Source organism: Danio rerio, chromosome 23 (genome assembly GCF_052040795.2).
Source record: "Danio rerio strain M-AB ecotype USA chromosome 23, GRCz13ab, whole genome shotgun sequence".
Taxonomy (NCBI): Eukaryota; Metazoa; Chordata; class Actinopteri; order Cypriniformes; family Danionidae; genus Danio; species Danio rerio.
The window spans coordinates 7953758-7969456 of record NC_141043.1 but is presented as its reverse complement, the minus strand read 5'-3'; the positions used below and the strand labels follow the sequence as shown (position 1 = coordinate 7969456).

The window sequence follows — 15699 nt, the reverse complement described above, 5'->3', positions numbered from 1 at the left end:
AATAGTTTCACTCAGTCAGGCTTTTGCTTTGTCCTATGCAGGTGTCCCACTCCGGGCTGTGACGGTAGCGGACACATTACCGGAAACTATGCATCCCATCGCAGGTACATGGTGTTCATGGGTCAGAGGGGAAGCATGGAATAAAACAAGACATTGCATAGATGTTATCTTGCTCTTGCTTAACTCTCGCCTGCTCTTTGCTTGTTACACTCACGGGGACGTTCTGGGATCTTTCGCTTTATCTTCTACTTTCTCTTTCCCCCTTGTTTCTTCTCAACGTTTTTAGCCTGTCTGGGTGTCCGCTTGCTGATAAGAGTCTTCGGTCCCTCATGGCAGCACACACAGCTGAACTCAAGTATGTCTGCTCTATTTCTGCTCTTGTTCTTTATTCTTGTTCACTTGGGTCTGCCTTGCTAAATGCTGCTTGTACCTTATTCTTTGGATGTTCTCTACCATTTTATCTTAAGAGAAAATGTTCAGCGTTTCCTAAATGCCTTCCTTGTATGCTATTGCTTGGTCAGGCAAATATATACCATGGGTCAAATGTTTAGGATTATTTTTAAAGGGGTCCCACTTTATATTAAGTGGCCTTAACTAATATGTACTTACACCGGAATTAATAGTTTGTTACAATGCACTTATTGTGTAAATACATGTATTTACTGTGTACTTATGCTTGATTTAATACATTTATGTAACTGCATCTGTAATTACATTTGTAAATACACTGTTGACCATCCCTTACACCTTAACCTACCCTTAAACCTACCCATGCCACCAAACCTGCCCATAACCCAACCTCTATCCCAACTCAAAAGCACCACAAGTGTTCTCAAATACATTATAAACACAGTAAGTACATTGTATTTATTTTTTGATGTAAGTACATAGTAGTTAAGGACACTTAATATAAAGTGGAACCTTTAAAGGCACATCATTGGTATTATAACCCATAACATTTAACATTTGACTTCACTGTCCTAGATGTCCAACTCCAGGATGTGATGGTTCAGGTCATATCACTGGCAACTACTCGTCTCACAGAAGGTATGGCTCATTGAATCATGTCTCCATGTCATACATATCAAAAACATGCACAGGGCAGAGAAGTTTAGTGATAGCTGTATATTAGACACACACATGTATCCCACACTTCCTTTATTAATCGTCCCCATTACTGAACAATATTTTAGATAGGAATCAGACCCCAGATCTTGTGCAGTTTTCTTAATGCACATAATGGCAGCATCTCTCTTTATCTAAAAGCTTGCTAAGGTCACAGTTTCCTAACCAGGCACGAGACGTCAATCCGAAACATCTTCCATGGAAGTTAGTGCCAAAAGATTCACACTGTATTCAGTACCTCACACACACTGTTGACAGATTTGGATCACTTTTTGTAATCAATGAAAAATGTGCTAATTTACCTAGCTTATATTACAAATCAAATATGTTCCAATTGGCTATGATTTAGTCACTTTCAGTAAAAATTGTTGAAAACCTGTAGCACCGTGCCTGGTTAGGATATGGTGTATGCTTGCATCTTTATTAATAGTTTTTGAGTTTGGTTTCTCCTACATTGCTTTGGGTCAGTTGTGCTGGATCCTTATTGTTCTGCGTTTCTGGCGCCTCTGATCATGAGCTGCATACTCTCTATTTTCAGTTTGTCTGGGTGTCCACGGGCCAAGAAAGGTGGAATAAAAACAACTCCAATCAAGGACGACAAGGAGGACTCCGAGCTCTTAAAGTTCGTAATGCATAGAAAGCCAAAGGCTTTTCCCCCTTTTCCTTTACGCTAAAAAAACTCACATTTTAGGCGGGAATATTGTAGGGGAATGATCAAATGTTGGGTAATAGTTTTGTCCAACCACACTCATTTAACAACAGTGTAAAGCAGTTTAGAATCCCCCTCTTCATTCAGATGAAAGTGATTTAATCGAGCATTGTGATAAGAACCACTTGTGATCTCAGATACTGCTTGTGTTCTACTTTGTTAAATATCACCTTGGCAACTATCCAAACAACTAGCTCATACATGAGATTGATTATGAGTCAGTCCATCATGAACCACATGGCCATTTACTTCTAGTAATACTCTAATTTCTTTGTGGGAAAGGCCTTGTGTGTTTTTTTCCCATTGTACGACTTCTAAAAGCAAGAAAACAAAGACGGAGTGTTACACTGGTGAGGATATAAAAACTGTGAACAATATATTACAGCACAGATGGCTCATGGGGTATTAAAATATTGTGCATGTTTTCTTAGTAAGTCATCTGCAGTGCAATGTGTGGGTTTTTTGTCTTCTTGTTTTCTGTGACTGCCAAGCGCAGGAGCTTTTTATCCACATAATTCCACTCCAGTCAATGAGCAGCCGGCATATGGCGGCACTCAAGCTCCCCAATGTGTAAAAATCTCCTTTTTCAGCTTATTTCAATGTTGTAATATTCACAGTCACTGTTGGGCAAAGTATGTAGCTAAATATGGTCCTCTTTACAAAACTGAATTGAGACTCGAGTGAGACAGAGAGTAAACAGATGGGAACTGAAGTATAAAAAAATAAAAAAAAACAAGGTGATATTTCTAATGGGATAAATGCTCTTATGAAAACTAACCAAACTCATCGGTTTCACTATCATCTCTTACTTTTACTCACAGATGCCCAGTGCCAGGTTGTGACAGCCTGGGCCACATCAGTGGGAAGTATGCCACTCACCGCAGTGCATATGGATGCCCGCTGGCTGCCAGGCGGCAGAAGGAAGGGTTGTTGAATGGCTCTCCATTCTCTTGGAAGGCGTTTAAGACAGAAGGCCCCACCTGTCCCACACCGGGATGTGATGGATCGGGACACGCCAACGGCAGCTTCCTCACCCATCGCAGGTACTTTAAAAGAGGAAATATAGGTTTCTTTGCTGTATGAAATTTAAAACTAGAGGCATGAGTTTGAGGTGGAAAACCTGTTTTTAAACAGTGATTTTTTTTTTGTATTCATGCAATTTTTTTGCGAAGGGCATCAGTAGTGTAATAATGCAGCATGGTTAAGTACTGAGGTTGATTTTAAATATGTTGTTGAATGCAACAAATTCCCTTGTTTCTAGTTCAACCAATAGGGCAGGGGTTTTCAAAGTGTGAGGCGCGCCTCCCCTGGGGGGCGCCAGAGCATGTCAAGGGAGGCGCGGGAAAAATATATAATAAAAATATAATTATGAAGTTTAATTCTTATATGTATTTTTTTATTATATTTAAACGTTTTAATTAAACAAAGCTAAAAAAAAAATAATACGTCAAAAATAAGAAAACCTTTTTTACCCAGAAGGCCATAGCTGTAAATTCGCTTCTGTTTGGCAAGTCTGTCGCGCGCGTTCTGATCAGCTGTGTTGTCGCGCGCACGCTCAAGAGCGGTGTTGTCGCGCGCCTACTGAAGGGCGGGACCGAGGGTGTGCCGCGTTGCGGGGGCATTTTTGATCATTTTGGAAGGGCACTTTCTATCCAGGACTAAAAAGGGCATGTGCACTGCACAGGTTGAGCCCTATGTGTGCACGTGCCTGCAATGGATCGGTTTTTGAGACCCCCCGATTCAAAGCCTTCAAGTTCAGGGCTTAAACCCAAAAGACGACGATATGACGATCAGTATTTGAGTTTAGGATTTACGTGGACAGGACCAGCTGATGAACCACGACCTTTAAGTGTGGTTTGTCAAGATATTTTGGCTAATGACAGCATGAGACCCGCTAAACTTCGACTGTTTTGACTGGGATGAACAGTTCTTGGATCTGTTCTATTCATATTAAACAATCATCCTAGTTTTAAAAACGTTATATTAAAATACTTGTTATTACTCTGTAAATAATTGCACTTTCATGCAAATGATGATAAAAGTGAGTTAACAGTCTGACATCTGTCTGTGTCTTTATATATACTGTATATGTGTGTATATATATATATATATATATATATATACATATATATATGTATGTGTGTGTGTATGTATGTATGTGTGTGTGTATGTATGTATGTGTGTGTGTGTGTGTGTGTGTGTGTGTGTGTGTGTGTGTGTGTGTGTGTGTGTGTGTGTGTGTGTGTGCGTGCGTGTTTGGGAGGAGGGGGCGCCAATGGATAAGTTGTGTCAAAAGGGAGGCTCACTGTCTTAGACTTTGAAAACCCCTGCAATAGGGTATATGCCGAGCTAGTGCTGTTCCCATGCTGATACACTTCTTGTGGCCTGTTATTGTGAACATTTTTCCATTTTATACGTTTCCTTATACAGCATCGATGTTGTAATGTCATTAAAATACATTCAGTTAAATAAACTTTAGCATTTATTTAGTTGCTCAAGCGTAAAACGAGACAAAAAGCTGTTTACTCGCACGCGCCCGTCAGAATCGGCAGGCTAACGCTGAAGCTCCATTGAATATACTGGGGTAAAATAAATGCTCATATTATAAAGATATGGCGGGAGAAATGTTATTTAATTCAGTGCTTCTTGTACAATCTGAGACCCACTTTAAATCAGATATCACTCAGCTAGTGGAGATCCCTGATTTTTTAAGACAACATACCTTAAATGCACCGGATTTTGCATTGTCATTCAATTCGCCGGAAGCGCTTAACCCAGGTTACTGGCAAATTTAAAGTCCTATTAGCATGCTTCGGCATATACCCCATTGACAAATTTTGGCCTCACTTGTCCCTCGCGCGAAACTGATGCATCCATACAGTACATTTAGCATTTTACATTTTTAAGGATTGGTTTGGCCAAAAAAATTTAATTGCCATCATTTAATCCCTCCTGTGTTATTCCAAAGCCATTTTAGATAACCTTCCAAGCACAAATTAAGATATTTCTATCATCATCAAGCACATCACATTTTATAAACACTGAAAAATAAAAAGCAAACACTGAAGCTTGAACATGCTAGCATGTGTTAATTCTGTGTTTGCATGAATCGCTGTAATAAAGTGATCTTACCTCTTCAAGAGACTTGTTTAGGTGAGCTATGCACTCAATAGCAAAAATATGACATACTTTACATCTAGGTTTAAGGTTATTTGCCAAGTCTGAGTCATTATGGGACTGCTCATGAAGCAAATGTGCTGTTGAGTTTTGTGATGATTGATGATGAATCAATTGTGTTTGGCCCCAGTCTCTCCGGCTGCCCCAGAGCCTCCCTCAACAAGAAGAAAGCCAAGTTCCCTGGAGAAGAGTATCTCAGCACTAAGTTCAGAGCCAGCGACGGTGAGACAATCGCACACTTTCCCTCCATAATTTTTTTCTAATCTCATGTTCTGTGAACATTAAAGATGACATCTTTCTCTTTACAGTGTTAGACAACGATGAAGATATCAAGCAACTCAACAAAGAAATAAATGAGCTCAATGAATCCAACAATGAGATGGAGGCTGATATGGTGAATCTTCAAACACAGGTTAGCCACACGTGCATTCTAAAAAGGTAGTGTTGTCATAAGAGCGCATTTTAAAATGTATAAAAATGTATTTTGAAGACACAGCCTTGAAAAGTATGAGATTTTGTTACTCCAGTTGTTTCTGACCCTAAATTGTTGCTCAGATGTTCCAAGTGATACCATAGTGCAACAAAATGTCTTTAGTGTATCAGTTCAATTAGCTGACTAGCTAGCAAATTTAAATCTACACTGGACAAAAAGATTGAAACATGTGCCAGGTTAGAATGATCTGTGTTTGGGGCTATTCAGATCACATCCATGGAGAAGAACCTGAAGAACATAGAGCAGGAGAATAAGATGATTGAAGAACAGAATGAGGCATTGTTTATGGAGCTTTCTGGACTCAGTCAAGCTCTAATACGAAGCCTGGCCAACATCCGCCTGCCTCACATGGTGAGTTAAACTGCAGCTCCCATAACTTTACTAGTACCATTTCTAAACACAGCCGAACTAGAGACCACAGAGAACTAGAGAACTCTAAAGACCACAGCCTCTGGCATCTGACATGAGAACAGAGAAAGCTAGACAACTTAGAGCTGTTGTGGTCACGCTGTGACACCAGTCAAGTCAATTGTAGACATTACAATTTGTCAAGCAGGTAATGATATTATTGCTAACAAAGCGCACTCCCCGGAAAATACATTTGCATCATCTATATTAAACAGAAAACAATCACTTCCTCTGATGTTAAAAATGAATAAAATAACCTTGAAAGCAGCCTTTGTTCTCATAAAGCAAACAAAAAGCAATATCTATGGGAGGGGGAGCCTCAGAATATTTTTTAACTTTTTGCATTTTTGCCCTATTTGAATTTGTTGGCTTATTAATACACGATTATTGGAATAATTAACATTGTTAATTACAAAAAGGTTTTTTTTTTTCATGTTTTGGGGTGACAACGCTAAGACCAGGGCTGCACGATTCTAGCTAAAATGAGAATTATTATTATTATTATTTTATTTATTTATTTTTTTTGCTTAAAATCAATATCACAATTTTCCCACGATTCTGTAGATGTGAAATAAAGATTAATGAGGAGGCTATAATTATTTCTCAAACATATCATTCATTCATTCATTTTCTTGTTGGCTTAGTTAATCCGGAATGAACCGCCAACTTATCCAGCAAGTTTTTATGCAGCGGATGCCCATAAGCCTTCTCAACCCTTCTCTGGGAAACATCCACACACACATTCACACACACACTCATACACTACGGACAATTTTAGCCAACCCAATTCACCTGTACCACATGTCTTTGAACTGTGGGGGAAACTGGAGCACCAGGAGGAAACCCACGCGAAGGTAGAGAGAACATGCAAACTCCAGACAGAAACGCCAACTGAGCCGAGGTTCAAACCAGCAACCTTCTTGCTCTGAAGGTTCTGAAGGTGCTCTGAAGGCACTACCTACTACGCCACTTCCTCGCCTCTCAAACATATTTTAAAGCAATAATAATATTAGACCTATTTATAAGTCTACTGTTGGTTAAAATGCTACATGTTTAGACTTAGAATAGCGTGGACTTGAACAGACTTTAAATTTGTCCTGGTTTTTAATTTAAATTAAAGTGATGACTTTAGGGTCATAACTTTGAAGTTGAATTGTTATATTTGAGACATGTGCTTGTCATTTGTCATTGACAATATTAGACTTTTTGGTCACGCTTTACAATAAGGTTCATTAGTTAATGTTAATTAATGCATTTACTAACATGAACAAACAATGAACAATACATCTACTACTGTATTTGTTCATGTTAGTTAACGTTAGTTAATGAAAATACAGTAGTTCATTGTTAGTTCATGTTAACTCATGGTGCATTAACTAATGTTAACAAGCATGGACTTGGATGTTAATAATGCATTAGTAAATGTTCGATAATGATTAATAAATGCTGTACAAGTGTTGTTCATGATCAGTTCATGTTAGTAAATGCATTAACTAATGAACCTTATTGTAAAGTGTTACCGACTTTTTTTTTACTGGTAAAATAAAACCAGTTTGAGTAAAAACCACTAAATTTGTCAATGTCAGGTTCTCTCTTGCATTATATTCAACATAGGCTAGAATAGTTATAATGACCCAGTAAACATTTATTTTACTTTGTGTTCGCTATGAAAGAAAAACATACAAATGCTTGTCGTAATCATAACTGTAAAATGTGATATGGTCATTAAAATGATGTGTGCGCCGGTTTCACTTTCACTGCCGAGTGCGCTCATGTCATGGCTGTTGTCACTTTGAGGAAAAAAAAAACCATACATGCAAATCATACTTCCTGCATGGCTCCCAAATGATCACGTTGTGCAACAAACAACGTTATTTACAACTTTACTACCTGTTATCTACAGCTTATGCAGTTTCTGTTCACTAAAGCAGACATCATTGGCAGGCACGTGTGTGTCCTCTCTGTAGTAAACAAACTCATGTGCACTTTTGTGGCTGCAAATACGTCATTACATTAAGACAGAAATGACATTTTTGGGTGAATTATATCACATAAATGTAGTATGTGACACTTTTAACGCCATTTGGAGGTGTCTATGTTGCACCATGCCAAGATTTTTCCCACCAAGGCTATTACAGCTTTTAATTCAAAACATACAGTCGCGTTTTTTTAATAGCGGCTTATAATCACATCAAAAACTTTTAAAAAGTAAGTGAATTATAACAGCGCAAACTTTTCTGTAACCATAGTAGGGCTGTGCGTCATTTGTTTAACCCTTAAAGGTTATGTGCTGACTGACTGACGTGATGTGCGAGGCCAGCAAACACAACGTATAGCCATTTCACTTCAGGGCGCATTAATGCCACGCTGTAGATCAATTGGAGACATTCATAAATATTCCTAGCAAATCTAATAAATGTTCGAGACATAAATGCACTAAATAGCACTTCAGCAGTGTTTATTTGAGAGCACACAAGAAGATCTGCGCTTGAGCATCATATATTTGAGGGGGCACGAGCAGAGGAAATCGGCGCGCATGCAAAGTGATTCGCATGCTCGTAAGCTATTACATAAATGCGATCTCGACTTGTAATACTGCGCTCATGACATTTGTCATTGAAATAACGCCAGGGGTAGTTAGTAGATCTGTATAAAAAAGGCCTACCGCCACAGCTGGAAAAAATCCTAGAGGAAACACTAAGTTGAATTGAAATACCTGCCAATACTCCCATTTTTTGCCGAGAGTCTTCTTTATTTCAGACCTATCTCCAGCCACCCTCCTGTTTTGTTATTTCTCCCGGAAAACTCACCACCCCGGCCCTCAGCTTTTTGGTACAGTCTGTAACACTCCCGGGTTATTAACTTTGGTATAGTATCTGATCGCAGCTGCCAGCTGAAACCCGATCTATAGTACAGTTACTCACACCACAGTACAGTTACTAACTCGTTTCTCAACAGCGTTATTTAGACACCAAATGTTGGCAGGTATGAGGGTCGAATCAAGATTGCAATAATTTTTTGATTAATCATGCAGCCCTACCTCAGACAAAGATACTTACCTTGGCGGGGCGTGGTGGGTGATGGGGGTTTCAAAAAGTCTAGAAACAACTCTTACTTTAACAATCGAAGGAACCCTTTTTAAAACGTTTTTAAAATGCCATTTTAATTTGCATTTCAGCAGGAGCCAATCACCGAGCAGAATTTCGAGAGCTACGTGAGCACCCTGACTGACATGTACACCAATAAGGACTGCTACCAGAACCCAGAGAACAAGGCCCTTCTGGAGACCATCAACAAGGCGGTAAAAGGCATCAAGGTCTGACTAAGCCAAAAGACGAGGATGAGGAACAGAAGTGTGGAAGAGAAATAGAAACATGGAGCCATGGGAAGAGATACAAAAGACACACAATAAGGGCATTCAGGTTTTTTTGAACAACAATCGAAACCTTCATCCCAGGGACCATTCTGTGAGTTCAAAAAGAGGTATATAATATATATTACTATATGGACCAAAATCCACAAAAGCTGCTGGATTGAAAGGTGAAGATGGAACCAAATCCTTAATTTACAAAGAGGAGAGACGCAAACCTAGTTTTCTTTACAGTTTCTGTTGGTTTTATATTTAAATGGTGAGAAGTTTTGGAAGAAAAAGCTTGGAGTGGAACTTCCGGAAGATGTGCAGCCCCGGCTTTAGGTGAAATAGAGTGAGGACGCTCCGAAACAACACGTGATGCTCCAAATACAAGTGATCCCTACGTGAGCCCTGGAAGAACAGACATATGCAGTATTTCCTCATCTCTCCCCAAAGAAAATGAAAGAGGGGGGGAAAGAGAGGATGTTGTACTGGCATACAAAGTGAGCGAAATGCGTGTGCAACTTTATCAGTGCCATGCGGTTGACTCTGTAAATTTCACCTGTTGAAACACAACTTTATCTGTTGGTTGGTTTTGTTTTAGAGCTTCACACAGGAGCATTAGCTCACTCTCCCTCATTTGTAGTACTTACACTGTAGGTATATTTACCCAGCATAGTCATATCTATTACATATGAACAATGAGTTGCACTTCATTTCAGTCCATTCAACATCAGACAAGATGTTGGTTTGTCACTGATCTATTAATATAGGAAAATGTCCAGACGCTACTGTAATTTATTTATATTTTGCTATAATTTAATTTTAACTGTATTATTTATTTGAATTCAGCTATTTAAAGATTTAAAGCCCTTTTTTTGTTTATTCAAATGTCACAAGAAACTTGCCACATCGATATTTGGAAAGAGTGCAAACAAAGCGAACCACTAATTTTTATAAATTCTTTTCGTTTGAAGATAGAGTTTTTAAACATTTTTAAGTGCAAATATTTTTAACCTACAATGTTTTGATAATTTTGTACAATTTTCGTTCTCTTTCTCTCTACCTGTACTCTGTCTCTAGCAGTTTCGTTGAATTTATTTATTGGTTTTGAATTTCCAACACAGCTGAAGGAGAAATATCATCTCTATTTATTATTTATTTAATATTTATGAGGAAATTATGAACTGTGATACGGTTGTAATGTATATTTATTTTGTAACGTCTCTGTGTGTTTGTGAAGTCTTAGTAGTCTTGAAGAAAAACCTTTGGAGATATAAAAATAAAGACAAAAAAACATGTTTTGGACTACAGAATAAAATATTATCGAGGGTTTTCCTTATACCAGCATTACTTCCAATAGGAATGTAAAGAGAAAAGAAAGCAATTCCAGTACTGTGGAAACCTACAGCTTTGACTCTTGCCCCGTCTGTCTTGACAGGAAGAAGACGTTCCTCTGGATTTCTTGTGCTTGTTTTTTTTTTTTTATACCTCCTCAAGCTCAGTAGTGGCCAAAAACTGTTCCCCTGAACAATCCTAATGAATTGCAAATGGATTATTTTTGCTTTCTTGCTAATCCTATCTTTATTGGACAATGGGAAGTGGGCGGGCGGGCGGGCGTTATTGCAGAGCGGGCACAGGAGACGAATACCAACCATCCTGACGAAAACTCTTAAACCACAATGTCCTTACTCAACTAGTATCAAACAAGCATACACCCGTGTAGCCTTATACTAGATTTTTATTTCTTCGATGCACAAAGTGCCACTGACCAGTGCTTTCGTTACCAACTCCGCCCATTCAGCAACCACACTACCCTCGGGTCATGTGACCGTGGCATAAGTGGGGATTGTTACAGATGCCTTTATTCCTTTGCCGTAATGGCCATACCTACACAATATATTCATTCTGTATTTAAAAGAAAAAAAAAGAAGACAAAAAAACTATATATAGTATATAAACATACATATATTTTTACAGTGTAATTGTTAACTCTTTTTCTCTTATAATAGCTAAACAGAAACAATATCTTTCCAAAAGCTGTGAGTACTACTATCCATAGAAGAATAAATAATATAAAAAAAGACAGACCCAGTTTACTGTGGTTGCGATGTGTTTTATAATATGTAAACGTACGATTCTTAAGCAAAGATTACGAGGGTGTTTGTAGAGTTTTTTTTTCTATTTTCTGGTCCAAACTCAATGGGCCTCTGTGTGTATGTCAGCCGCATTAATGGGACAATGGTTAACAGATTAGTCGTAGGCTGTAATCGTTTAGACACATTGTAGTGTGCTGAAAGTTCTCCTCGGTGGATCTGTCTGTAGTGTTGTACAGTGTTGTGCAGTTCTAGTGGGACACGCCAACCCGATCTCACAAAAAAAAACCTAACTATTTGCTGAATTAGTGACTAGTTTGAACGATTTGTCGATGACTTTTTAGAAAAAGTAAACATATCACTGAACAAACTAGACACTAATCCACAAAAACACGAATAGTTACGATGTGAGATTGCGTTGGACACGCCACACTGATGATACGTGTGTAAAATGCCAATCATCGCAATGACATCTGTATGACTCATAATGGCGAGTTGTGAAATGAACATTGTGCCTCTATTCAGCCGGTCATTTCGTTAAACAGTACACAGCGGTCATGTTGTTCATTTGCTATTATGGCAGCAATATTGTGATGGACAGAACATTTGTGCACTTTTCGAAAATCTTGAATGCCAACTAATGACCTTTCAACTAAAAGGTTTTTCTTCATGTGCGAGCAAGTGTGTGTGTATGGGTGAGTGTTAGCAGAGTTTTTTTTGGGAGATTTAAAAAAAAAAAAAGGTACTATTCATTGCACCAACAGCATTGGGATAAAATATCGCAAATGTCTTTGACTTGTTTGTTGTTGTTTAATGTGAATCTGTATCCTGTCTGAAATGTCGAATGCCCTTTGACTGAAGTTATTCCGACGTTTTTGCCTTGTCACCGATATGAAACAGCCCTTATACGTTCAAAATATCAGCTCTGTTTGCTGTTGGCTACAAGCCCTTCGTTAAAACTGGGAGAAAAAAAAACAACAATGTGAAATGTGTCTGAGCGTTTGCACCTGAGATTGTCATTGGCGTGCCCTCACACACGGAGAAAACGAAGGAGACGCTAGTTGCATAAATCTTTGTCCATTTCCACAGAATGTCAGATCCTCTGCCGGCCTCATTCGCCTCGTTCCGTGTAACCTTTCCGCAGGAAAGATGTGTGCGTTGCATTTCAATACCACAGCGTTTGGTTTTGGTTTAAGAGGACCTTGTCTATCTGTAACGGCAGAATTTTCATTAGAGTTCTATTAAATTGTGTAGAGGGAACACTCACTACAGATGTCATATTGTCTTATTACGATGGGAGAAACATTTCTATCTGCTTATTACTACTGACGTGAGATAGCCTAAAGCATGTGTGAATTATTCTTCCTCGGTGCATGCTTCTTAAACGCCTGCTGTCGGTGATGATGAGCAGCTATGAATGTTGCGCGATGAGGTTGAGGAGTGAATCTGCCTAATAATGTAGCATGTTCTCTGGAGCAGTGTAGCATCTGCAAATGCAAGTTAGTGTATGTACCCCTCCCCCACCCGTGGAACCAAATAAGTGTTTGTACCCGACTGATTTAGCACCTTGTACTTGAGAGTCCGGCCTTTCCGAGGTGTGTGCCAACAAAAATGGGTTCCTACGTCATTCCACGAGAAACGAAAACAGCTAAAAAGTCGCCACTGTTTGTCCCATTAAGCTGATAAAACCAAAACGGCCCTCATTCTGTAGGTACTGTAGCTTACAGCTCTGTGGTTTTCTCATGTGTGCCTTTTCTCGCTTCTGTTCGCTGCAGGAAAGGGTGTGTTTACATTTAAGGACTGGGTTCAAATCCCACTCAGGACGCCAACTTTTTTCTCCTTTCTGTCTTTCCTTCCTGGTTCTTTGGGGAGGAGAGCTCATAGAAATTCAGCAAAGTGGTGAACACCAAGAACAGATTGAATTCGATAGTCAGCGAATCGTTTCGAAATGAAATAAAATCACTAATGTAACACTATTCTTCCCAAAACTGTGATTCTGATTCAGGTATGAAATCGTGTGGTGGGTCATTTCATCCAGTCTGAAATAATCATGGGATGTATCACAGATGAAGCATTTATGCACAGGGCATTATTCTGACAACAATGGGATTCTGTACATTTGTAATAAAGGACAGTGTTGTTGTATTAAAGAATATTTCCAAGTAAATAACAAACAAAACAAAAAAAAAAAAGAAAAATCTTGTATTTTAACCCACGGCCAAGGCTTGTCCTCTTGCGTCCTTTTTACAGAGATCAGCTATTTTTACTGGTGATTTTGTAGCCACTATATGTTTCTCCTTTAGAAAACGACAGAAAAAAAAAGTTGTACTTCCAAAAAAAATAACAATAATAAGCACTTCCACAGTGATAGATACATATTTTAGTCACTTTTGTAGCACTGGTAGTTTCCTTGCTGAGGTTTTTATTTCTGTAGAGCAGGACAAGCTATGGCTGTGCGTGATTCGAGGTAACTTTGGAAATGAAGTGTGTAGTTGGTTTTGGACTGTGACCGTGTTTGTGTATCCTTGTACCTGTGCTCATTGGTATCAGTGTTAAAAGAGAACAATATTGTCTGTTTTGTGGAGGTATCGTTCATTTCAGTGTTATATATGGAAAACATAAATAAAGTCAATAATGTGATCTTTCTGAGTATACGCTTTCTACATGTGTGTTTGTTTTTTGCTTGTCACGCGTTAGCATACATTTTGTTCATTATATAATTCAGCCTGGTGTCACGATGGCGCAGTGGGTAGCACGATCACTCACCAACAGCAAGAAGGTCGCTGGTTCGAGCCCCGGCTGGGTCAGTTGGCATTTCTGAGTGGAGTTTGCATGTTCTCCCGGAGATCGTGTGGGTTTCCCCCACAGTCCAAAGATATGTGGTACAGGTGAATTGAATAAGCTAAACTGGCTGTAGATTTCCTAGTGATGGGTTGCAGCTGGAAGAGCATCTGTGCGTAAAACATATGCTGGATAAGTTGGCGGTTCATTCCACTGTGGCAACCCCTGATTAATAAAGGGACTAAGCTGAAAAGAAAATTTATGAATAATTCAGTTTGTGATTAATGTATTTGATGACTAATATAGAAATAATATACATAATTTGTAAAGAATTCCGACTTTTTTATTTAAATTAAAGTATTTCATCTTTGTCAGCATTACAATCCTACAGCTGTGATGAGAGATGTGTAGTTTTTTATTAGAGAATTACAGCTGTGTGACTGACAACAAACAGCAGCGTTTGCTACTATTTCTTAATGAAATCTTTTTACATACTGACCTCTGCTGGAGAAAATGGGACACTGCCATACAAAACCACGGTGTCTAATGATGATGGAGACAAAAAAGTGTATATATTTGCTGGCAGCAAACATTTGAGCTCGGATGAAAGAAACCACTAATTAACAAGAAAAAGAAGCAAAAAAGGGTCATAAGGACAGTGTTTTGAGTGCTTTGTTAAATCGTGATAGAAAGAATTTAAATGTTGGAGATTTACGTTGTAACTGTTTCGTAAACACTTGTTGCACTTGATAAATATTTTTAGCCACGGAATGTTCATAAATAATGTCATGTTTTCCACTGTTCTCATGTTTTCCTACCTTCAGCAGAGAGTGTGAACCGTGTGAAGTCAGTAAATCTGCGTTGGGTCACGTTGAACTGAAGAAAAAGAAAAGTTAAACGGAGTGCCGGGAATTCCTCGAACGACTGCTGAAACGCGGACGCGAACCAAACCGTTAGTCGTTAGTTCATCACGTGACAACTAAGAAAATATACATTATTAGGCTGGCTTGAGAAACAAGCCAGACTACTGAAATCCTATTTAAACTTATTATTTTTTTTATATATTATTCTTCTTCTTCTTCTGAGACTAAAATTCAAAATCTATCTCCTCCTAGAGCTTTCGAGCTATGACCACCAAACTCACACCAGACCTCCAAACTATTCTGACTCGGTATGCCATATCTTTTCCGACTGATCCGATATTCGATTTTCCGAAAAACGTCCCGGGACCGTCGGAAAAATCCCATAGACTTAACATTGGACCAAACTTTGTGACCTCATAACTCTGCATCAGACTGTCACACAGACTTCTAACTGGGCTCATTTAACTCAGACTACCTAACTGCCAATAACTGATGAGGTTTTAACTTTCTGGCCACGCCCTAGCAACCACTTTTGGACCTTAGAAACTGTCCCATAGACTTCCATTCAAAAGACTCTCATTGACTTAACATGGGATCAAACTTTGTGAGCTCATAACTCTCAATCAGACTGTCCACCAGACTAATGGCTGAGCTCATTTAACTTAGACTACCAAACTGCCAATAACTGAAGAGCT

The 15699-nt window shown here is 38.8% G+C and overlaps 1 protein-coding gene and 1 long non-coding RNA gene across 30 annotated transcripts in view; one reads left to right on the top strand and one right to left on the bottom strand.

Annotated features, from left to right (window-relative positions):
• The window catches only part of myt1b (myelin transcription factor 1b), a 211324-nt gene extending 200759 nt beyond the window's left edge, over positions 1–10565 (top strand). For 10 of the 28 annotated variants that reach the window (XM_087306557.1, XM_087306558.1, XM_087306556.1 and 7 more), the window contains 9 exons: positions 42–104; positions 287–355; positions 985–1047; positions 1664–1747; positions 2656–2877; positions 5142–5233; positions 5320–5423; positions 5712–5855; positions 9091–10565. In XM_087306557.1, coding sequence (XP_087162683.1) covers positions 42–104; positions 287–355; positions 985–1047; positions 1664–1747; positions 2656–2877; positions 5142–5233; positions 5320–5423; positions 5712–5855; positions 9091–9234 — 985 coding nt within the window. In that variant the 3' untranslated portion in view covers positions 9235–10565. The remainder of the gene's footprint in view (positions 1–41; positions 105–286; positions 356–984; positions 1048–1663; positions 1748–2655; positions 2878–5141; positions 5234–5319; positions 5424–5711; positions 5856–9090) is intronic. The other 18 variants (XM_087306561.1, XM_087306560.1, XM_087306562.1 and 15 more) reach the window with 7 other exon arrangements.
• Positions 10566–10725: 160 nt separating this feature from the next.
• LOC141380637 (uncharacterized) lies at positions 10726–15122 on the bottom strand. 2 transcript variants are annotated; one of them, XR_015523191.1, is made up of 4 exons: positions 14960–15122; positions 14641–14684; positions 14127–14387; positions 10726–12570 (listed from the first exon to the last, which is right to left on the bottom strand). It is a non-coding gene; the product is annotated as an uncharacterized LOC141380637 (long non-coding RNA). The 2 variants fall into 2 exon arrangements; XR_015523192.1 differs by having other exon boundaries at positions 14127–14311; positions 14960–15103.
• Between the last annotated feature and the right edge of the window lie 577 nt (positions 15123–15699).